We start from the raw sequence: 24,279 nt of genomic DNA on the forward strand, positions 1-24,279 counted from the left end.
AGGAAAGGGTTTCGAGGGACTAAGCGAAGGTGAAGGGCAAGCGATGGCTTGAGGACCGAGGTACCATGGCTAAAGTAAAGAAGAGAGTACTTGCATTGAGTCGAGGAACTAATCAAGCTATAAGAAATCATATTGTGTTGAGGGTCAAATCATTAGTAGAAGTAACTTGAAGCCATGAGGTGAACTCATATGTATGGAAATGGTTCAAGTCACATGCTCAAGATATGTTTGCTCGAAGAAATAAGACAAAGATGTTTGCAAAGCTTTTATGAAGTAATATTGAGAAAGAGGATAATACATGCGATGGTGGAAACCCCCCAATTATAAAAAAATGCGGTGACCAACTCAAAGGTGTTTAAATTCTTTGATGTTTTGAATTTGAGTTTAGGAAAAGCCATACCATAAAGGAGGGACACAATGCACAAGCTTTAATGTGCAACCAAGTGCTCATTTACCCACCAAATATCCTTAAAGCCTCAGCTAAGACAGCAAGCTTTATAATCCTATCTTTTGTGCTACCTGGCAGGTGAGGCACTGCCGCGTGACTCAAGTGACCGTTGGGGCTGGGGAATATTTATATCCTTCCTCTTCCTCCCCAACGGCTCTCTTGAACCTCCTGCTCATTCCAGCTTGTCAAAAACAAAAAAGAGCTGCTCTCTCTCCCTCACTCATCATTAGAGACTCTCAAGCTTCTCCCTTTGATTCCCTTCCAAATCCAAGAGAGTTTGAGCCTCCAAACTGCATTAGAGAGCAGCCCCAATTGTTCTTCATCTCCTAGAGCACTTGGTTCATGTTTTGGTCGGTGGTTGTGTTTATTACTCTTGGAGCTTTGCTCCTAGCCGGCTAAAGCATCGCCCGTGGAGCTTGCCAACTTGTATGGCAGCCCTAGGAGGTTTGTAATCACCCCAAACAACTAGTGAAATCACCCCTCATCTCAAGAGTTCATTCTCTTGACTTGAGAACGAAGAAATGGTTGAAAGAGACCCAAAGCCTTTGTGGCAACCTCAACAACGTGGATATAGGCAAGCCTTAGTGGCAAGCTGAACCACGGGATAAATCGATGTCTCACTTGTGTTCTTATGATTTACAATGCTATACTTGTATTTGTGGTGATTCTAGAGTTTGGTCCCGATCTACTTGCTCGTGCACTTTTGCCAACATCCAAGTGGTGGAATAGGCTCTACACTACCCTAGGAACATCAGTAGTTTGCTCGATCTACTTTTCCTTGGGCAGTTTTTGAATTGTAGTTCGAGCTTGTCTACAGGCGCGGTAGTGCTGCACCTTGAGAGCAGTAGTGCCGCACCTAGAATTTAACTTCTGCTGCGAGTTTGTTTTAAACAGGCCTATTCACCCCTCTTCTAGGTGACATCAAGGTTCTTTCACATCTCCACCTGTTTCCAAAACCACAAAATCTACAAGAACATATGATCGTCCCACTCGAACAATGGCATCTTCAAGAACTCCCTTGGGGTAGCAAAGTGACTAATCTGCAAGCTACAAACACATGTTTGTGTACAACAAAGTATCTCCATTAATTTGATCATAAATTACCTTAGGCATAATGTTGACGCTTGCTCCGAAGTCACAGATAGATTTTTAGAAAATGTGAGGTCCAATGGCGATGGGCCTGGATCGCTCTTCTTTTTCGGCCAGATATAATCTATCCACCTTCTCGTCAATGGTTGTATACAGTATATGCTGCATTGTGAATATCGACAAGTTTTACAGTTTCTAGATCTTCCGGTTATCCCAAAATCTTATCTTTATCGATTGGAGGAACAGCAGCAGCCAGCTGAGATATTTGCAATTCTATCATTTTATTAAAGCTATGTTAGTTTTTAATGGCAGAGGAGAAACTATATATTCTATTGTTTATATTTTCTAAGATTTTATCATTGGAAGCTAATTTTCTAGATAAACCCTCCATTATTTTAGCTTGGCCAGAAATTAATTCTCTCAAAGGTGGTTGATTGAAATTATTAAAATTATTACCTTAAGAGTTACCTTGATAATTATCTTAGTAGTTTGGCCTTTGTTATTGATTTCATTCTTGATTCTATTGATGATGAAAGTAGTTGTTGTTGACGAAGTTCACATCCTCATGTATTTCAGGTCAGCTGTTCCCTAAATGCCCAGTGTTTCCACACTCTTCAATTGTCATGTAGGAATCATGAATGTGCATGACTTCTTGCTTCTCATTAGCTTGGTCTTCGAGCTTCTTCATCAGTAAGTCCATCTTGGCAGACAACATGTCTACTTACTTGAGTTGATGCATACCTCCACCTCTCTTGCGGGTCTGAAGACGTTCTTCATTCCAACCTTGGTTGGAGGCCATCTTCTCTACAAGTGCTATCGCAGCTGGCATGGTGAGTGACAGGAATGCACCTCCAGCAGCAGCATCCATAGTCTCACAGGTACTGTTGGTCAACCTATGGTAGAAAATCTGCATGAGTAGCTAATTCTCCATCCCATGATGAGGACATTCTGATATGTAATCTTGGAAGCGTTCCCACACCTCAGGGGTAGATTAGTCATGTTGTTGCTGAAAACTTGAGATTCTCCCATGCAGAGCATTGGTCTTGTTCGTAAGAAAAAACTTCGCTAGGAAAGCAGTGGAGCAGTTATCCCATGTAGTATTTCTATCTTTGTTGGTATAGAACCACTGCTTTGCCTTCCCCAAGAGTGAGAATGGGAAGAGGCGAAGTAGTATGGCATCTTGGGTAACTCCTTTGATGGTGAAAGTGCTGTAGATCTCTAAGAAGTATTGGAGATGAGCACTCGCATCTTTATGTGTCTTCCCATAAAACTGGTTTGCTCGCACCATGTTAATGAGAGCTGGCTTGAGCTCGAATCCATTGTCTCCAACATTGATTGTTGGTCCAATACGGATGTTAGCTGTAGTTAGAGCAGAGAATTCACGGAGAGTCTTGTTATCTATAGCTTTCAATTCAGGTGTTAAGCTTTGTCTTATCTAGTTGTCTTTTGATTCTAGAGCTGAAACTTTCTTGAGTTTAGCCTTAGTTCTCCTGATTAATGTTTCTGGATCTTCAACGTAGTTCGTCGGAAGGTCAGAACCGGTCATACATTACCCTGCATAAGATACAAAAGTAGACAAAACAAGGGTAAACCTGTTTGAGCATAGGTCAATGGTTATCTCGATCACATCAATAAGTATAAGTTTATCAATACTTCCTTTGCCTAGCTACATTTCCTGGCAACGGTGCCAAAAATGTTTGTTGATATTTATTAACGTGTCACTTGTTTTAAGTAGTCACCCTATGATGTTGACATTCCTTAGCATCTTTTACTAAGTTGTCATCCCTAGTGATGGTGCCAGAAGTACTTTAGTATGTCATGTGATTAGAAAGAATATATATAAACGAAAGGAATCTGCAAGCGCACAAATAATATACCATTGTAACACTTTACCCGGGAGTATTCCAGATATCGTTATATTTTTACCATAGAGAAGGTCTAGTATAAACATGTATTGATAACTTATACTATTAATGGAGAAGTAAACCATAACCTATATTCTACTCACAACAGGGGTAAGTCAAGAGATAAATATATATATAGTGAAGCTCTGAGGAGATTAGAGTTTCTGTCTTCTATTGAATACAATGCCTCAGGGAGGGGGGGTAGGATCTAGTATATATAGGCCGGAGCGTCAATCCTGAGCACTCGGATCAAACCGACTTGAATAAACGGTGTAGATACAATCTAAGAGACGGTGGAGAACCGACGTAACAATGGGGATCTAACATGTGGGCCCCAGGGGCCGGCCGACGCCTTATCCTCCGCTTCGGTGTGGAGTCATCTTAAGTCTTCTGAAACCTTCTGGTGTCTGTTTCGCTGCAGATAAACGCGATTAAGTCTGACGTCTAGGTCCACCTTGACGGTTTTCTGAATAAACCCTGCAGAAAATACAGATTCATCAAAACTCGTAGAATTTATTAGTTTAAATCCCTAAACCTTTGTTGGTGATCATATTTATGCCTTTATACATGTTATATTGATGGTTTATAATGGTTATTAACTGTCGTCAATAACAGGTTTGTATCCTGAAATGGATAGGGCGATGCTCATTGCCGGCGTCAATACCATGCTGAGGGTGGCAACAGAAATCTTCATTTCTCAGAATCCAGCTGATGGCGTCCAGAAGCGTCTGAAGATTGAGGGTCAGCAAGATGACGAGGATCCAAACCCATGATGGTGATGTGAGTTTCGCTCGTGATGATCGTCGAAAAGCTCTGCGTGACTGCTATCAGTTGAACGTTATGTTTGGCCAGTCTGTTTGGCCTTCTCTCTGAAATGACTCTGTAATCAGGTTATTTTCTGGTTTGATGCAGACGTTTAGCACCCTAAACTCTCGTACGTCTAGTATCCTCTTAGCTCTGAGCCAGAGTCTAGGTTTACTAGAGTCTTTTGCTTGCGCTGTCTCTGATCATCTGTGATCTTCAAACAATTGTATTTCCGTTCTTTCTAAGAATGGGAATGGGATTCGACCTCACGTTGAAGAAAAAAAATCTATAGTTACCACAAAAACTCTAATTTTTCAAGCTAAAGCTCCTAACAAGTGGTTTAAAATTAGTTCTAAACTTTAGCCCATGTCACATTAAAGCTTAAAAGTGAGCTAAAGTGTTCTAAAACTCTTAGAGCTCTAAAGTTTAGAGAAGGGGATACAAATAGTCCCATAACCTACTAACTAATGGTTTTAGAGACATTTTGAACATCATTTAAAAGACATTGGGAGCCTAAATCTGAGAAAAGATTTTCAAACTAAATTTAGGTTTATTTATGAAAAAATGGAATCTATTTTTTGAAACTCATGAAAATGTTTTTAAAGCCCTTTTCAAACTTAGTTTAAATCATTTTTCAAACACTTAAAACAAAATTTAAAACCATTTAAACTATGCGTTGAAGTAGATTTTAAAGAATATATTTAAACTTGTTAAAGAACAAAACCTATTTGTTGATTTTTTAAATTTCATTCTCACATAACAACATGAATGTAAAGGCAAACAATTAAGTCCAATTATGAAAAGTCTATAACATCACGTTGTTCACATTCCAAAGAAATTGGCGACAAGTCAAAGAAAGGTCTTTATTATTTACTCCGTCTGTTCCAAATTGTAAATCGTTTTTACCTTTTCTAGGTACATAGACTTCACTTTTTATCTAGATAGAAATGCTAGAGCGGCTTACAATTTGGAATGGACGGGGTACTAGTTAGCTAGACCTTCCATTTTTAGTAATGGAGCAATCCAAAATATAACGTGGAACAATAGATTTGCCACTAATGGAAGTAATATGCTGTTGTAGATTTTTTTGTCGTTGTTGCAATAAGGGCCTATTTGGATGCAAGAGCTAATTGCGAACTAGCTAAAAATTAGCCAAAATTAGCTCTAGTGCATCCAAACAAGAGGATTAATAAATGGGATAATTTTTTAGCCGAGTCTTCAACTAGTTATTAACTAATTAGCTAGAGAACCATATCTAATTTGGGCTAATTTTGAGCCCCAACTAATAATTAGTCATGTGTATCAAACATGCCCTCTAAGTATATAAGTATAAGAAGGGAACAAGGGAAGGAAAATGATTAAAAAAAGAAAATGAAATAGAAGGAAAGAAAAGAGTAATATGCATCGTAGGCTCTTGAACTTGTCTTAGGGTGCCACTTAGGTCCACAAACTCTCAAATCGTACTTCTAGCACCCTAATGTTGTTTAAGTATGCCACTTAGGTCTATAACTCATCGGATCAAGGTTTGGGCCGACGTGGCGTGGACAGCGTGGCGCTGACTGTGTCTAAGCGCACGTGAGCCGCGTGTGAGCCTGGTTTGGACACATGCATGGCACTTCTGTCACGTCCGTCGGCGATGCTGGCAGTGTCCTTGGCCCACCCGCCCTTGAACGGGTTCAGCCGGCTCAATGTCCGGGACACCGACCCCAAGAAGCTCGCCTTCTTCCTCGCTGTCGCCGGCACCAGCGACGACGACGACGACGACGGCCTCGCCCCGCTCCCCTTGTTGTGCTGCTGCATCCCCGACACGTAGGCCCGCATCTGCGCCAGCTCCGACCTTAGCGCCTCGTTCTCCCTTGCCAGCGACGAGTCCGCCCGCGCCTGCGCACGGGCCTTCCCGACGATCGACTGCATCTCCCACCCTCCCTCCGCGCCGCAAACCGACGCCGCCGCCGTCCGCGCTGTGGAGCTTGAGCTGGTCGTAGTAGAGCGCGCTGAGCACGGCATGCAGCGGCAGCCGCTTGTTCTGTGACGCGTGCAGCCGCGCCTGGTACGACAGCTGAGCACGGCATGCTGTCCGGGTTGTGCGGCAGCATGCTCCCGCCGTGCTTTGGCGCGGAGTCGGGCGCGTGGCCATGGCGGCTGACGGCGCTCCAGCGGCTTGGGTTCACAAGCGCCGACGTGGTGGCGTGCATAAAGGAGGCGAGAGTGGTGGCTGGCGACGGCGCGGTGCAGGCCGCAGCAGAGCCAGCAGAGCAGTCTGTCGATCTCCAGCTGCTAACTCGACTCCTACTCTTCATGGCTGGCTCCATCAGATCTTCCTCGGCCTGTGCTGAGATCTTGGCGGCTTGCTTGATACTATCTGCTTGAAGAACTGTCGTCTCAGGGCCACTGCGGATGCATGCGGTGACTGGAGTGGGCACCTCGTGCTCACACAATATCTGCAACAGCGTGTCCAAGGCGGCGCCTTTGACTTCGGTCGATGCGGCTTCGGCTTCGATCGACGAACTCCACTGGGCCAAGATGCCGCGCGCGAGGGCGAGCACCCACCCGGCCTCGTGCTTCAGCAGGCCACCGACGGCCTTGGAGACGTCGGTGACCGCCAGCATGGTCGGCGTCGCCGGGACTGGGATCACCCGTAGCGTCAGAAGCGCCTCGGCCATGGCTCTGTCGAGCAGCCGGCAGAGCCCCTCCGCTCGAACGTCGTCGTCGCTGCCCGCGGCATCGCAGTCGCAGAGCATCTCCACGAGGTCGCTCCTCACTTACCAGTACTTGTCCCAGGAGCAGCCCTCGGTGGCAGCCTCGATGGCCGTGTCGATGGCGCCGAACGCCGGGAAGAAGGGCTTCCACCGGTGGAGCGCCATCACCGCTGCGGCGCGTGCGCTTGGATTGGCTGCAGGGAAGGGAACTAGGAAAGTTGGAGCGCCGTCAGCAGCCAGCAGAGCAGGGCAGTCCGCAGCAGCCAGCAGGCCGGGGTGGCTGGCGACGGCGTGGTGCAGGCCGCAGCAGAGCCTGGAGGGGTGCGAGTTCCGACGGATGACGCAGACTCACGCGCGGCTCACGTGCACTTGCGCCACGCTGTCCACGCCACGTCGGTCAAAACCTTGATCCAATGAGTTATGGACCTAAGTGATATACTTAAATAATATTAGAATGCTAGAAGTACGATTTGAAAGTTTGTGGATCTGAGTAACACTCCGAGACAAGGCCCACGATGCCTATTACTCGAAAGAAAAAGAGCGCGCCTGGGCCGCCAGCAGGCTGCGCGCCCATCATTCCCAGCCTCCCAGGTGCGTTCTGCCGTGCTGCGCTGGCGACAGAACTCGAGCGCGGTACATAGCCTGACAGCCTAACCGTCGGCTCCGCCACGGGCACTTCATTTTACGCCACAAGGCAAAGGCCACGAGCAATTGCCCGCCGGTGCGCTCTTCTTCTTCCCACGCGGCCACGCCCCCTCTCCCCCGCCACGAGACGAGATTCGAGAGGCGATGGCTCGGGTCCAGGCCTTCGTCGCAGTCGCCGTCCTCACCGCAGTCCTCTCCGCTGCGGGCGCGGAAGCTGCTGCGTCGACGGCGTGCGACGCCCCCTTCCACGCGACGCTCATCCGTTCACCTGTGCCCGCCGTTCGCCACTGGAGCCCCAGGGAGCGACTGCTGCCACGTCGTGCTGCTAGCAGCTGGACTTCCATGCCTCTGCATGGGGGCCGCGACCCCGCGGATGCTCGTGCCTGGCACCCGCCTAGAGGACGTCATCGCCGGGCACCGGAGCTGTCGGGGCGAGGGGATGGCGACTCCGGGCTTCTAGGCAGCGGCGTGCTCAGCCGGATCACCACCAGCAGCAGCGAGAGGTACAACGTCTTCCTTGCTAGCACGCGGGCGCGCGCGCACACACGGACACGCGCTCGCCACGCGCACTGCGACGCGACGAGCGGAGCACGAGCGACGCCACGGCGTCGTGCGCTCGAGGACCGCGCGCGCGCGTTCGGGGCTCGGACGCACGACTTCGTGGCGTGGCTCGTGCTCCGCGCGTCGCGTCGCAGTGCGCGTGCATCTGCAGCACGCTCGCGCGAACGGAGCATTTCATCGAACACCCTTAGTGCGCAACTCTGGTATTCCTTTTGGTGGTGGTGTTGTCTCGTGCCTGGTGTGAGGCAGCCATGTTTTTACTTTTTCTGTTCGTCTTGCAAAGTTTAGTTTCCTGGATGGCGATGATCACTGATGATCTCGTGATGAACTTAAAATGGTAACGGCATCTGCAGTTAATGATCGACATCTATATGAGCTTCCTGTTCTTGTGTATTATCTGCATGTACTGTCCTTGATTGCTGTGTTTATTGTTGGCCAGATCCGAACTGATGATCTTTGAGAGTCGTAATTTGGTCTAAAGCAACCCAGCAGTTGCTTGGATGTGTGATGACTGATAATCTCTTTTGAGAGCTTGAGTAGTAGTGAATTGTTAGTAGTTACGAGTACTGATGTTTTCGAATGTTACGCAAGCATCTGCATGAGATGATGCTATTGTTAAATTTAACTATTGTTCATCATTCTAACACTCGGTTCCAATTTAATTGAAGCGAACACGGTGGCACTACCAGTAAAGGAGGAGAAGCAGCTAGTGGCGGCATTGACCACACCACTGCAGCCTGTGGTTCTCTCAGCTGGCCAATGGCCTTGGTACGGTTACTTGATCCTCATCACTGTGGCCGGAGCGTTCCTGTTCGCAGCTATAGCGCTGTGCGCCTGCATCGGCAACCGGAGCCTGCTCGGGAGGCCGTATCGTATCGTGGATTATTTACTGCTGGCTGGTTTGGTGTGAGAGAAAAACACCGTTCCCGGCTGGAAATTTACGATCGTTTACAAGCAAACGAACAGGACACTGTATATTTTGCTTTAGCTCGATTGGGATCCATCATCTATTGGCTCTTTGAGCTGCTGACGCGCCTGAGAGAGAACCCTCCTCCGGCAGCCGGCGGCAACTGCCCCAACCCCTTCCTCGGGAGCCTCCAAGACTCCGATTGTGATTCTGTTCCCCTCCCTCGGACTCTGCGAAGAATGGAAGAAAGACTTTTCTGAAACAATGCGTTGCTGTCATAGAAACCATTGATCGTTTAAATGTCAGTCAGTTGTTTCTGATAGGCATTTTAATTTTCACTCGTTTTCTCGTCTCTTCTGGTGACTACGGTGTTGGTTTGTTTGTTCAGACTACTGAGCTCACCTGAAGGTCGTTAGACTTGCTCATCATTTTTTTGCTTCTTGACGATTCCTTTTCTTTTTCATTTTTCTTTTCTTCTGGAAAAGGAAAATTTGCACCTACACCAGTCATGAATTTCAGAAATAAGAGTTGAAAGCAACTAATTGGTTCATACTAACTAATCTTCATTTTTATTTGATCTGGAATCTGAAATTTTGTAACTTGCATCTGTATAAAGTTGATACTTGTGAGCATTTTCAGGTAAAAAGGCCTAGCTGTCCTTAAATGCTTCTGACTGCATTTCGGACTTTCTAGCTGTGCTTCTGATCACGGATGATGATGCTTTAATTCCTGCATACAGTATGAGCATTCCAGTTTGTGGACTTTGAAGTTTCTACATAAACCAAACGTGACATCTCTATCAGCATGAAGGCACGGGGAGCACAAGAGTTGCATAAACCTTTAGCAAGGCACAACTCCAGAATGGCTATGTCGCATACCTATGGGCCAAGAAGATGCGAGACACGCTGCGCACGCCCAACTCCAACTGCTACTTCTCGATGCTTGTCCTTCCCAAGGTCCTGGTTAACAATGCTTGTCGCTACGAGTCCTTCAATGAGACCCTGGCACGTGCCAGTGCATGCGATTGATAGCCTCAGCGTCACCTTAAGCTCGAGGGTGAACAGATCAATGCATACGACTCAACAATAACAAGCCGTACTGACTTCAGATGAATCAACTAAAGTCAACACGGGGGTTTCAGAAGAAACAAGCCACCATATTTCTTTGGAGCTTCATCCTATTAGCTTAATACAACTCTAGAAAGGGCTGCTGCATATATCGACGCCCAGAGAACTCATAAATCAAAGCTGTCGAAGAAGCTTCTGTTAAAAAAACACTGCTGAAAAAGCAAGCATATCAGATACATACATGAGAATGAACTGCATAAAATGATTTTTTAAAAAAATGACAAGAGAAAATACTACAACAAAAATATCTAATATGTTCATCTACAATAAGCCTGACAATATATACATGCTTGTTGGTGTCAATTAACACCGACAAGTATAGTACAATGCCCTACTTTCAGACAGCCTAAGCCGCTCTTTCATTGTCCACAACTCCCATAAACACTGCTTCCTCTACCCGTTCTTAGTCTCCTTCCTTTCTGAAGCTCTGGGTGAATTTGTCCAAGGAAGAGACACAACTACATAATCACGCCACATGAAGATAACCTATTTGTCCAGCTTTAGATTGTCGCAAAGGTGGCCAAGCTCAGGCCTTGCCTTCATCCATGATGTAAATGTTGCTTCGCATGATCTTTTGCTGTATAGGTAGGACCTGAAGGTGATCAGAAAGAAGTAACGCCTGCAACACAAGAATTTGATATGAATCAATACCAGGTGAAAAAACAAATAAACATATTGAAGCGGTTATTTGTGCATTTGGGAATATGTAGGTAAGACATTGATTAACATATACAATACCTAGCATGGTGCCAGATTTAAACAAGGCACTACAGCACATATAGAATTACCTTTTAAGTCTTTCTTTCCAATAGAATAGGGATTCTAAAAAAAAATCACCTTATCAACATCCTAGAGACCAAACTTGTGGATTTTTTTTTTCAAATGGACATTTTTCACTATGTAGTCCCTTAGAAGCACACACATGACCACCAACGTGTTCAATACTCTCGCCAAACATCATGCTGGACTAAACAAACATGTCTGTCTTCTTTTCCCTCCGTGCTTTATTTTCGTTTAACACTTATGTTTTCAGCAAAGTAGTTTGTGAAGCAGGACATTATAGAGCAAGCACGTTGTGACATGAATACAGGGCGTGATGGTAAGTGTTCTGATCCCAGGCCGTTTTCAATGAATACAGAAGCAACAGAAGTTCTTTCTGATGTTAATAAATTTTCATAGGAGGTAACAATTTCACAAGAAGATTTTAAACACAGCACCATTGATTCGTTATGAAGGGCGGGCCTGGTGCAAGTGGTAGAGTCTTACCGCCTGTGACCGGAAGGTCCCGGGTTCGAGTCGCGGTCTCCTCGCATTGCACAGGCGAGGGTAAGGCTTGCCACTGACACCCTTCCCCAGACCCCGCATAGAGCGGGAGCTCTCTGCACTGGGTACGCCTCCCGCTCTCTGCACTGGGTACGCCTTTTACCATTGATTCGTTATCATGTGGCTAACAGGAAGGGAAAGATTTTGAGTGTCAACCCCCCTGGATCACATGTAAGGGCTTGTTTAGTTACACTCGTATCCACCTCAATCCATTGATTTAATTTCCACCCCAATCCATTCCAACACATGTGGATTTGAGGTGGATACAAGTGCAGCCAAACAAGGCCTAACATGGGTTATATTGTGAATTTCATGATAGTTTAGTCAGCCCACTCAACACACGTGTTTAGTTATGGCTAGCTGACCGGTGGTTCTCTTGGCAACACGAGCACCGCATGTGTGGCATGGACGCATGGTTATGAGCATAATGTGGCTGGAATGTTGCTAGCTAACATTAATTGTTGGGATTCCTGATAGATCAAAATGATCATATGTACCTGGATATAACTCCTCTAGTCCACATAAGGAAAAAGGACCAATATTTCTAGTTGCAGTCAATTGCATGTTTTCTGTGGCACTTCTCAAAATCACTGATTTTCCAGAAGTATATATCAAAATTAGGCCCTATTTCATGACAGTGTATTGCACCACAAAATGATTGAACACTATCATTGTATGATTCCTTGAGGTACTGACTAACATATAATGGAAACATGTATGTTGAAGTGTTTGTGCTAAATAACAAGAATCATAATTGTTGGAAGAGAAATCATATTATCATGAATTTAAGGTAAAGGAACACTTATTTTTTTCATCAGGTGATACTAATGTGGATACTTTATCTTGAGAATTATCTATCAAGTGTGAACAAATAGAATACATGGTGAATAAGAGAGAGGAGATTATGCATTTAAAAATGAACATCCTCAAGTTAAAACAAATTAAACACACCTCAAAGCTTTTGTACCCATATCAGTGAGATAAGAGTGTTCCTCATCATCATCGTCGTCATCGTCATGTGAACAATCTTGCAGTGCTTTCCTGTAATGCATAATATCTTCTCGAAAATGACCAGCACCAGAACACCTTCAAGGAGACAAATGGGAAATTAAGAAAATGTAGAAAAATGTTAAGATGAATCACATCAATGATGAAACTCATCAAACTTGCAGTTAGTACACAACTGTATTTAATTCGTTCTTATAAAAGCACATCTCAAGTAGCAGAAATAACTCCACAATACCTGTCAATAACTGTGTCAACCTCTTCTTTGCTCTTGGGCCCATGTACCAACACTCTAGTAAGGTTTAACATGTCCCGGTAATCACCCTGCCTAAGTGCTATGTCAGTTTTAGTTTTGATGGACACATTTTTTGCAAGAGATGTTGATACAAAGTGTGTTTCTGCTGTTTCTTCCATTACAAACTTTGCATCTGCACCCAGTCCCAGGCAGGTAATGGCCATTGCATAAGCAACACCACCATATCCGGTGTGTGAAATAAAGAGATAGTACCTAGCAGATCTGTGGAGAAGCAATAGTGAGTCTTGGATCCTGTAACTGAGCAATGCAACTCGTAAAATTATACAAATGTAAGAATCAGTGTACGTACTCTTTGATTAATGATTGTATAGCATCTACATCAACAGCTAATGCTTCCCTTTCCCTGGTTAGAGGTATTCTTTTGTAGTCGATACAATAGCCCTTGTCTCTCAATGTGCTGTACACTTCAGCTGGTGTCATCACGTCCTCCAGATCTATGTGTTCCCAGTAACCTACCACACTACATTGATTTGTGGCTGCATTAAATTCTTCTTTATGAAGCAGTAACCGACCACCTAGTTGTTTAATTTCAGAGAGTATATCCTCCTTTAGCCTTGTCTCTATGTTCTCTACCTGCACAGAAGATAGTTTAAGGATTGCCCCCAAAAGAACTGATTATTGGAAGAAAGCCTCTCACCATTGGACCACTAATGCCAACATGCTTCAAAGTATCAACAGGTTGATCTAGTTCTCTCAAAACAAATGGCGATCCCTTGATGTAAACAACCACTTTCTCTCTAAGATCTGTGACGACCACCTTCTGTGCAATGCTTCTTCCGGTTGTGTCTTTAGAGCCCAGATATGACAGAATATCACTTGCTCCGTCAATAGTGGGTGTTGCCATGCTATACACAGGGTATCCATCCACCTGAAGTAGATATTCTAAAATTTATAATTATGCATTCCATTAATTATCACTTCGTTTCGTTTCTAAAATGAGGCTTAATTGGCAATTCTGGTAATTGGATCTTGTAGTTTGGTTGTAATGACCATCAATTTATGCTTTCAAATGCTGCAAGCAGAGAAGCAAAAAAGGAGGACCAGGCAAGCCCTATCCCCATAATAGAAAACGTCATAGTGGTTACAGCTATAGTGCGTTTTACTGAAAAGGAAACATTTATTAGTAATGAAGTGATCACAGTTTAATTGGCAATTCCAGTAATTGGATATGAATTTTTTCCCCTTTACTATGACTACATGGAATCATGGATAAAAAAATGCTTGTGCACTAGGGTTCAACAACCTAAGTGTCATAAAAGAACAACAAACTAACAAATATTAACACAGAAGCTAAGCTGAATTCCATCTAAACAAATTACAAGTTATGTATCAGCCACCGAGTGTTATTATAGCACCCAACATGTTAATTTAATATGGAACCTAACATAGAGATTCTAGGTTCTCAATTCGGAATTTAGCAATGAGCTAGCTGAAAGACTACTATTAGCATTCCTTTATTTGTAATAAAATACTACGAATGGTGAACTGGTTTGAAATATTTGTCCATCTGAAATTTCATGTCAAAGATATCAGCTAATCTAACTCTAAATCTAATGGGTAAGGAAGTTCAATAAATAACAAAAAAAACTCAGTTGGTACAACTGACTAGGATAGGAATAACTACACAATATCATAAACATCCAATGATCAAAGATCGAATGCAACAACTTTTAGGTAACACAGCAGTACCTTAAAAACATGAGGTGCACCCTGGAAATTCACACTGCTTGACCTCTTCTGTCCAGGAAAGAAGTACATTTTGAGTATTGATCCCTTTCCCAGAACAGAACCACTACGAGCTTTGACAATGGTTTCCATTGTTACATCACCTTGTGGAGGTGGATATGTTGCTTTCTGCTCGTGCTGAAAATAGAAAATATGTTTTAGTTCCATCAAAGGTGCAAAAATTAAGTTTTTATCAGAATCAAGGAGTGTATTTACCGGCACAGTGAAAAAACGGCCAGGTCGCAGTCTTATGCTCCATTTCATGGTTTGGATCTCCGGCCGCTGTTGCAGCCATCCTTTAAATGAGATCTTTGTTTCTCCTTGTCCACAGAAACCATCAAATGCTTCACAACCAAGGTATGCTGAAAATGCAATTAATTTGAGGTATCTCTCCAAATATTCAGCGCCACGATTTAATACAACCCTCCTAACTCTAGGCTCAACATGTTGTTGATTAATTACTCTTGTGTACTTCAAAACAGCTTGCCGAATATTCTGCAAAGCTGAACATCTATCAATAACAGTATCCAAAGTTTGCCTACACTCAATTCCGTTATCAAATAATCTTGTAATTTTTCGCAGCACAAGGATGTCATTAATTCCAAATCCAGAATTTAGCTTTGTCAAAGTGCGAGGTTTCCATGATTCTGAATTCAAGTGACCGTTGTGATCTGCTGTATCTCCTCCAGTTGAGTAAATAGCATCATCTTCATGGCCATATTGACAAACTGCGATTCTAATAGGCCTGCCATGATCAATTCGGAGTTTCAGCAAGCAAGCAATCACAGTTCCTGTAGTTGTTCTGCCCCTGCCCATCTATAATCACCACAAAATCAACGTTTAAGTTTTTGAAAACTCATGTAACTCAAGAGTCAATCCAGTAAAGATATGCAGTACCTGGCAATTGAATACGAAAGCAGTGCTCTTGCTAGCAGAAGTAACATTGAAGGCTATCGTGTCAAAGTCTGAACTTTTGGGAGCTTTACCATCAGTAATGGGCACTCGTGCATATTTGATCGGAAGGCCTTCACTCTCCAAGTTTTTGTATACCTCCAACGGAGTCAGAACAGCTTCATTATCTACATTTTCCCATGTGTCGAAGATCTCTCCATCGTCAGTTTCATGAATAACCATTATCGCTCCACCATATCGTTCCGCCTCGCGTAAAATGTCCTCCTTCAGCCGAGCCTCCATGCGTTCCACCCTAGCACGATCAATCCCCTGATAACGTGTATCAGTTAGAGCACTAAACCATTTCCCAGAGCATATGACATCATATTAAGAAATAGTTCTCTTAAGCATGTTTAGATGTAATTACTAATAGTACACAAAATTAACAACATGAATAAATAGGTAAAATTCTTTTCATAGGACCAGAATATGCAGAAGTCCTTTGGAAAGTTTTAAGACCAGTAGTTATATGAACACCTTTGCAGAATGAGGATAAAGAGCTTAGAGCAACTCCAACAGCTTGGCTATTCTTGTTTTGGAGGCTATTTTAGAATTTGTATAGCAAAAGGTAGGCACCAACAGATGTGCCATCTGGTTTTGTAAAATAGAAAGCTGGCTATCCCATGATTTTAGGTGGCCATATAAAGCCAACCATAGGCGCTTGATATCTGAAGATGAGAAATAGCAAGGCTATTGCAGGCCTCTTCTTTTTTGAGGAGTTTTCTATTTTACAAAATGGCTAAACTATGAAATTTGGCTAGTAATTTTAGCCAAACAGTTGGGGTTGTGTATCACATAAGCATGCTGTCATAACAAGAGAAAAACAAAGAAATACCCATGCAATATAACTTTGAAAAAAATGATCTTATTAGCCCAAAAAAGTTACTCCCACCAGTCAACAGTAGTTAATGCTTACGAACAAAACAAACAAACTAAAACTATTTTTGTTCTTTCTTTATACTAAACGCTAACTATAGTTGGCTAGATGTAGTACAAGCAACATATTATTTGTCAAAAAATCCATTGAGGAAACTGAAAGTAGTACTTACCGTGTACTCCAGCATATTCTTGCAAGGTCTTTCCACTTCACGTAGCACAAATGGTTTTCCATTTATGTAGATAACAGGTTCTTCTCTCATATTATGCCACAGTACAGGTCGCCCACCCTTGCTTGTACTGATGCACTGGATAACAGCTCGAATACCATCAACAGTAGGATTTGCAACACCGTAGACTGGAAACCCAGGTATTTCCCGAAAATTTGGTGCACCCTCCACCCTCTCAGGTAAATTAAGGCTGTGGTTGCCTGGGCAGTGGTCGCTTTTTAAAACAGTTAAACGCCCAAGAACTTCACCATTCCTCATGGCAGCAACAACATCCATATCTTGTGGACGCCCATTAGCAGACTCAACAATTTTGGTAAGAGGGGGTTTTGAACTTGAATAACCAAGAGCACCCATTGGATATCTTCTCAATAGCCTGAACAAATTTAAATGTCAAGAGATGAGCTTCCTTGTTATGTGGAATGATCATGGAACATGAGGCCGGAAGCAGAGAATAAAATTAAGTGATAGCATTAGATATAGTTTTCCTTTTCAATATGACATTCTTGAAGGCTTCCTTGTTAAGTCAAACAATCATGTAGCAAGATGTTAGAAATGGAAAATAAAATTGATGGTAATTTTAGAAACAAAATAATCTATATGGCACTCTTGACTATCATCACAATACATCTTTGCCGGTGCCCATGTTTTAATCAGCAAGCAATGGAATAAATGGACTTTATATACTGGATAATATGTAGAGAGCAATATATGAGCACGTTAAGCAAGTAATTGTGTGAAACAAAAGTGGAAAGTTGCAATGTGTTCAGAGTGATCAAATAGACACTTGTGCTTTTGTACCTAAAGTGTCCTATTGTGGCTGTATCAAGCAGTTGCAGACCCTGCACAAATACACCATGCAAACTGCCATAAGCAGCTGTGTACAGTGTTACCATGAGATGGGTGCAGGTGTTGAGGTCCAACTTGGGTACAGGGATCCAATTCGGCAAACAAAATTTTGGACATGCCAAACACCACTACGAGTCCAACACAGATGCATAGAACAACTCTGCAACAATTATATGACTCAAGTGTTCAGGCAATACACCTGTCATATCTTGCCCATCACACTGCACCAGTTAAAACAGTGGTCCCACCCTTGAAATTGTAAAGTACCACTTCCATTTGTAGCTAAATATGCTGATGTTATGACAATACATCAAGGTTTCAGAGGCATTATCTTTAGTGTATGCATGCTAAGTCTAATCCAAAAACAACCAAGCTAAGCATATCCACAGAAAAGATCAAATGGAAAAGAAACTGACGTAGATGCTATAATGTCAAAAATTGCGGAAAGAGATACGGTAAACAGATGGAAGTGAATAGTGATATCACTAAAATTATTACAGTATTTGTAAGCTCTCATGTGCAGATGAGCATTATCTACATTTTAAATAGTACCTCTGAAAATGTTGGTCCTTAAGATGCAAAGTAGCTCTTCCGCAATTTAGCACATAGCATATCTTGTGGCTTAGAAAGTAATTCTATTTGAAATGGCAAACATATATGTCGAAAAAAAAGAACTAATATATTTACAGTCAATGAAGAGTTTCTGGAGTGCCCTTACTACACAAGATTGACCCAGACTTTCGCACATTCATTTTCCAAAATCCAGTGCACTGAATAATGGTTTAACATGTTTAGTTCATTTAAGAATTACCTGCTTAAATCTGATAAGTGTTACCTGCTTAAATCTGATAAGTGTACCAACTTTCTGAAGCAGGCCACAAGCAAAAGAATTATTGCATTTGGAGCCACAGATACAGATTAAGATTTTTGACAAATATGCTAATTCTACAGATTTAGGCCATGAACTAAAGATTTATACAACCAAAATCCACGGCGCTGTTTGTGTTAATGATCATTATGACACTCATGTTTGAAATATGTAACTTTTTACACAATGGCTTATGTCTTCCAACAGTTCTCACTGCCATCAAGAATAAAATCTGGCGCAAAGATCAATGTGTCATCTGGTGGAGGCTAGAGAACCTTCAAGACAAAATGTCTTGGTTGAAATACGGCAAAGTCTAGGAGGATAATGGGCAAGGTGAGAGCAGAATAAACTATGAGCATTCCACCTATGTGAAGCACCGCAAAATAGGAAAGGGTGTTGATTTTCAACAACTAATCTCAGGAAGGAAACATTATTTGGACTACATACACTCTTACAAGCTGTATATACTGCTGACATTTGTACAGTCAAGTTGCCATATCTCACCTTCGAAGAATGCTGTACAGTTCAGGCCTCGCTCTCATCCAATCAGAAAAACTAACTTCTACTGATAATGTTGTTTGGTGAGCAGAGTTCACCGAATGCACATAGACAGCAAAGCATATTAGGAAGTAATAACGTTCCAAGTACTCCACAAAGAAGGAAAGTGATGCCTCCCGTTTCATCTCATCAGGTTGCCGAAGAATGTTATTGCGGTAAGTAGCAATAGCTTCTCTTAGGTTCTGTTCACAATGAAAGGCAAACATAAGCAGGAAATAAACTGCTAGTATTTCTCCTAAATTGTTAGCATTCAGAGCATAAAATGATCTACCTGCATGGTGTCGCATTTGTCAATAACTTTGTCAACTTGCCTTTTGCCTTCGACACCACCCTGCAAAAAAAAAAAAAACAAAAAAAAAACAAAGTGGATACGCTCAGAAAATTAAGAGAAAAAGGGAAAATAAAATAAAATAAAGAAATAACATATTAAGGTTATTACTTCGAGAACTCGGACTAAGCTCCTAATGACAGCATATTCTCCTCTGAGTATTGCTTCTTCTGAGCTAGGCATATAATCATCTACATCATTTCCAGCATAGAAGACCTTCCCAATCGAACCTGTCCTTGGGATACCTGCAGCACACAGAAAAGCCCAAACATCTCAAAAGTCCAAGTACAGGCATGATTATGAGCACAAAATGATACAATGTGCTTTACGTAGAATCAGTTGCCATCAGTTTGTAATGCTAAAAGACCACATGACAGTTCCCAACACGACTGTCTGTGGTCATGCTACTGTGTCTCAATCAGATCTACACAGATAACAGAAGCAGGAACCAGAGTAAATTTTGTTCTCACCTGAAGCTCCTATTCGGTTTAGGTAAACCAATGTAGCTATAACCATACCAGTAGTTGTCCGTCCCCTCCCCATTTGGCAGTTAAACACAATTTCTGTTTCTATATCAACTTGAGAGATTCGACGTACCTGTTAAATGCAATGCAATTTTATGTTATGTAATAACCCGCTACAACAAGACAGCTTTGATGTAAAATCAAATTTGTGAACATTTCATAAATTGCAATATCTGAGTGTCTGCATAAAATGGCAACAGATTAACATGAGATAAGGATTTATCGCCCTCTAATCTATAGTCTTCTCCCATCGAGAAGAGGCTCTTATCATAGCCAAGTTGTTTGGGAAAGCCATTTGCTAGATTATTTCTTGGTTGATTCATAAACACGACTAAGGCTACCTTTACATAGGAGTCGTCTAAATAATTTAGGAAACAGGAAGTTAACTAAGATATAGACAAGGACTCAGCTACAAAAATAGGACTTCGTCAATCTAACAAACTAGGTAAGTGCTAATATGGCTTCCATAATGCTGCAGATATTTTCAACCTGCAAAATGTGTTTCATATGGTGGAAAAACAGTCCAGACCATTTTTCAACTTATAAGGATAGCTAAATACATAGAAATAGCGTGACTTACACACATATCTCAAAGCATCCAGGCAACATGGACCTCTGAAGGTCTAATTTTTCCAGAAAAGGAGTAATAAGATATTAGGAGCAGTGGGCAAGTTCAGCAGCAAATTGTAAAACTAACCAGGTTGTCAAAATCTCCTTCCTTTGGTGCTTTTTCATCAGTAATTGGAACACGTTCGTAGTCAACTAGGTACCCTTGATGTTGCAACTCCTCATAGACCTACAGAGGAATCATTTTTTTTTCCTGAATAGGACTACATATGATAAAAGAATGATACCATAATAAATATGCCATTACCTCAAGTGGAGTCTTAACTGTATCATACTCAACTGATTCCCACTGATCCACCATCTGACCACTTGGCAGCTCATCAGTGACTAATATCTTATTCCCATACCTGCCATCAAATATTCCAGTACAATACACCTTCTAATAGTAATAAGGGAATTAAATACTTTGCATTGTAAGTTTGCAATTAATGTACCTTGAAGCTTCCTGAAGAATATCTTCCTTAAGGCGAAACTCCATTTGTTCCACTCTCTCCCGGTTAATTCCCTATATTAAAGAGATTCAGGATCACTAGTAGTTAAGAAAAAAAAAAGAAAAGAAAATGAGCAGTGAACTATGATAGCTTCATGTATCGGACTTTGCAATTTTTTGTTTGTGGGAGAAAAGTTTTGTCCCATGTTTCACTTTCCTAGGCTGAAAAACATACCAATATGTTTTGAAGTTCAGACTTAATAACAAGAACATGGCAATATTTTGCAAAAGAAAATAAAACTAATTTATCTATACAGACGTACCATGGATATAAGTTAGAACTCACAGGAAATCAATCTACGTAGCTGTAGCAAGTGTGCTGATATATCATGATTCCTCTAAAACATAGCAATATATTTGATTTGGTCCTAGTATTAGCATCATAATTTCCATGGTGGAGATTTGACAGGACCAGTACCTTGTGGTTTATGAGCTTTGTGTATTTCTAAAAAAATCAGTAACAACAATGTACGAGAAATAACTATGGAAGCCAGGAATCTAAGCTAACCGTGTATTCAAGATTTGAGAAGGGCCTTTCAACATCTCGCAAAACAAAGGGTCGACCATTGATGTAGATAACCTGCATAGTATAGTGGAGAAAACAGACGTTATTGGATGCCATGCCATGAGACAGAGACAGAACACCCTGGTCCAGGGAGATGCTGATCTGCTCAGGAAAAAGGAAAGGCAAAAGTCACTTGAAATCAAAATGCATATTTCTAGAGACTCAATCGCTTTTCTAATTCTCTTTGCTGATTTGCTTCTAACAAGCGATGATGGTAACTTGATATATTCTATATATTTTCAAAGGTTTTGAAGCCATCGACATAATGTAGTCTAGCCTAGAAATCAGCGTTCTTACTGGTTCCTCCCGAAGACTATGCCATAGAATCCGGGTTTGCTTCCCTTTCTTGTGTGCTCCGATATGATTTAGCACATTAGCAATCCCTTCCATCGTGGGCATTGCAACACCATGAACACGCAGCGACCCAGCCTGAAGAAAATGGTGATAAAGAACGACTTTGTTAACCTTCAAGAAATTGTATAATAAGAAATTTTTAAGAATGGTAGGAAACCAAGGCTAGACAGCTTATTGAATTTGATTGGTCCCCATGGAAAAGGTAATTAGAGCAGTGCAAAAGCGATGATCGTGCTTATTTAAAGTTTATGCATTCAGGCCAACATTATGGCAACAAGTGCTTCGCCAAATTGAACATGAAATTTTTATTTGTGCATATGTCTGCATGGAAAAATTAGTGTTTCTTTTTAGCTCTAAGAATATTGCGTCTCCATAGTACTGGTGAGATTTTACTGCAATAAGGGATGCAATGTGGGAATGTCTAATCCTTGTCTGATTGAAATAAACCATTAAATTTAACACTGGACATTACTAGTAGTGTTGGAACCACAATCATTTTGCCTAGAATTTTACAGCGTACTAATACAATTTTATGCCAAGTAATGTGTGGTTTTAAGTAACTGAGAAAAAATGTACATATGGAGGCGATTAAAAAATTAGCCAAGGTAGTGTATAATCAAAATGAGCATGAAGACCCGAACACTAAAGCATGCTCCACGAGTCAGAAGCAATGTTTAGATGCTTGGGGGAAGGCCACGCCTGAAAATCAAACAGTTAACGCAGACGCGGCGCCTAACACCGCAGGGAAACATGCGCGAGGTAGAGACAAGGCAAGCAAATCGTTTCTCTTAGCCAGAGCAGGGAATGCCGGCGGGCCGGGGGATTGGAGAAGTTTCTCCGCGGCGCGCAACAGGGGAGTGGCTACTGATTCGGCTCCACCGGTACCATCCCATCCATCCGGAGGAGAGGTGACGTGAGGTGAAGCGTTCGGAAACGCGAGACGTACTACGCAGGGCAGTACCAAGAGAATCCTCCGTCGAAGAGAGGCAGAGCAGCGAACCTGGCGGTAATTGGGCGCGCCGTCGATTTGCGGGGTGAGGCGCTTGTTCTGGCAGCCCGGGAAGTGGTCGCTCTTGAGGATGGTCTTCTTCCCCAGCACGGAGCCGCCCCTGCTGCTGATGACCTCCTCGGCGGCCGCGGCGGCCCGCACGTCCTCCGTCTCCCCGGCGTCCATCCTCGCGGCGGCGACGGCAGGCGACACCCACCACAGCAGCGGCCTGCTCCGTCCCCTGAATAATTCCGCGCGGGGGCGCCTGCCTCTGCTGGCTGCAGCGCGGTGGCAGGGCCGGGCGCGTGCGACGGCGGCCCAGGTGCGGAGGCGCGACGGCGAGGAGGAGCAGCAGGAGGAGCGAGCGCGAGGCGGTGGCGAGGAGGAGCAGCAGGAGGAGCGAGCGCGAGGCCGAGGCATATTCGGCTGGCGCCCGGTCTTATCCGACATCCCGGCGCGGGTGCGTGCGCCTCCCGTTGCCCGCGCTCGTTCAGCAGTGGCAGGGCAGGAGCCTGTGGCGTGCCCGTGCGTGCGGCACATGAAGCAAGCGCCCCCGCGATCCAAAGGAAAGCCGGCTGGATCCGATCTGATCTGTTGATCCGGGGCGTCCCGACGCGCCGTCGCGTCAGGGCCACCACAGAAAGGGCACCCCGACACTACTGTAGTCATCTACTCCTACTCCTACGTAGGGACTGCTAGCGAGCAAGTACTAACCAATAGTCTCTGCACCGCGAGCTGCGACCCCCCTGAGTGTTACTTGTAGTGCGGTTGTATGCAACCAAACAATCCCCATTCCTCTATCTATACGTCATTACGTCTAGTGCTTGTGCTTGGATTAACCATGGCGAGGATGCATACGACCAAATGATGCTGCGTCCAGACCTACTCCGTACTAGCTTTTGCCATGTGGCGCCTGGCGCGCGCGCACGTCTCGCGGCTCCGTCCGCTTGCGGCTTGCCTCGCCGAATGCGTGCTGCCAGCCGCGCCCCGCGCCCGGAATCCGCATATCCGACGCCGGAGCCCGGGGATGCCGTGGCGTGCGCGAGGCATATTCGGCCGGCGCCCGGTCTTATTATCCGACATCCCGGCGCGGGTGCGTTCCACATAGCAGGACGAATTCCCCCATCCTGCACCAGGTGCAGCAAGTCCTGTGTGCCAGATGGTGCTGGATATAGATGCAACCCCTGCTCCAACACATCCTTCAAGTTCAAGTATGCACTGATCCCACAAATTTGATAATTTTTTGTGCTGATCACTAAGCTACAAGCATTATAGCCTGACCGCTCCTCTGTTGTTTCTATAGTTCTAACTATCATCTGCTCACTGCCGACAGGTACAAAATTTGCTTCGTGGCCCTAGATGGCACCGATGAAGCTGAGATGATCTGCTTTGGAGATGTCGCGAGGCGCATGATTGGCAAGCCAGTCCAACAAGTTCTGAGGACGTCTACAAATTCTAATGCATATCCAACAGATGTAACAAAGCTAGTTTCTCTTAGGTTCACTTTTGCAGTGATGCTGA

General features: G+C 43.6%; 3 protein-coding genes and 1 non-coding gene across 4 annotated transcripts; 2 read left to right on the forward strand and 2 right to left on the reverse strand.

The window, feature by feature from the left end:
• The first annotated feature begins 2,466 nt into the window (after nt 1-2,466).
• LOC136541000 (small nucleolar RNA R71) lies at nt 2,467-2,575 on the forward strand. The gene has a single exon (XR_010780116.1). It is a non-coding gene; the product is annotated as a small nucleolar RNA R71 (small nucleolar RNA).
• A 3,508-nt stretch (nt 2,576-6,083) lies between these two features.
• LOC136536242 (uncharacterized) lies at nt 6,084-6,986 on the reverse strand. Its single transcript, XM_066528605.1, has one exon. The coding sequence runs from the start codon at nt 6,984-6,986 to the stop codon at nt 6,084-6,086; it is 903 nt and encodes a 300-aa protein (XP_066384702.1).
• Nucleotides 6,987-7,213: 227 nt separating this feature from the next.
• LOC136538263 (uncharacterized) lies at nt 7,214-9,547 on the forward strand. The gene is made up of 3 exons (XM_066530246.1): nt 7,214-7,325; nt 7,436-8,092; nt 8,819-9,547. The coding sequence occupies exons 2-3, from the start codon at nt 7,734-7,736 to the stop codon at nt 9,315-9,317; spliced, it is 858 nt and encodes a 285-aa protein (XP_066386343.1). The 5' UTR covers nt 7,214-7,325; nt 7,436-7,733; the 3' UTR covers nt 9,318-9,547.
• A 753-nt stretch (nt 9,548-10,300) lies between these two features.
• LOC136520409 (uncharacterized) lies at nt 10,301-23,270 on the reverse strand. Its single transcript, XM_066513916.1, has 19 exons — nt 22,771-23,270; nt 21,714-21,845; nt 21,360-21,431; nt 20,796-20,866; nt 20,609-20,708; nt 20,432-20,530; nt 19,681-19,807; nt 19,322-19,455; nt 19,154-19,213; nt 18,829-19,064; nt 16,554-16,983; nt 15,451-15,774; nt 14,770-15,369; nt 14,518-14,691; nt 13,466-13,696; nt 13,118-13,401; nt 12,751-13,029; nt 12,459-12,593; nt 10,301-10,803 (listed from the first exon to the last, which is right to left on the reverse strand). Exons 1-19 carry the CDS (start codon nt 23,206-23,208, stop codon nt 10,671-10,673), a joined length of 4,059 nt encoding a protein of 1,352 aa, XP_066370013.1. The 5' UTR covers nt 23,209-23,270; the 3' UTR covers nt 10,301-10,670.
• Nucleotides 23,271-24,279: the final 1,009 nt, after the last annotated feature.

The sequence above is a fragment of the Miscanthus floridulus genome, chromosome 2 (assembly GCF_019320115.1).
Source record: "Miscanthus floridulus cultivar M001 chromosome 2, ASM1932011v1, whole genome shotgun sequence".
Taxonomy (NCBI): domain Eukaryota; kingdom Viridiplantae; phylum Streptophyta; class Magnoliopsida; order Poales; family Poaceae; genus Miscanthus; species Miscanthus floridulus.

What these genes read in the sequence shown, in the direction of transcription:
- LOC136536242 (XM_066528605.1), bottom strand. Translation starts at nt 6,986, where the DNA reads ATGCTCTGCGACTGCGATGCCGCGGGCAGCGACGACGACGTTCGAGCG.
- LOC136520409 (XM_066513916.1), bottom strand. Translation starts at nt 23,208, where the DNA reads ATGTCGGATAAGACCGGGCGCCAGCCGAATATGCCTCGGCCTCGCGCT. An exon ending in AAACCGAATAGGAGCTTCAG is followed by an intron (nt 19,456 to 19,680) that starts GTGAGAACAAAA and finishes TGTGTGCTGCAG; the next exon opens with GTATCCCAAGGACAGGTTCG. An exon ending in ATACAATCATTAATCAAAGA is followed by an intron (nt 13,030 to 13,117) that starts GTACGTACACTG and finishes GCTTCTCCACAG; the next exon opens with ATCTGCTAGGTACTATCTCT.
- LOC136538263 (XM_066530246.1), top strand. Translation starts at nt 7,734, where the DNA reads ATGGCTCGGGTCCAGGCCTTCGTCGCAGTCGCCGTCCTCACCGCAGTC. An exon ending in ACCACCAGCAGCAGCGAGAG is followed by an intron (nt 8,093 to 8,818) that starts GTACAACGTCTT and finishes ATTTAATTGAAG; the next exon opens with CGAACACGGTGGCACTACCA.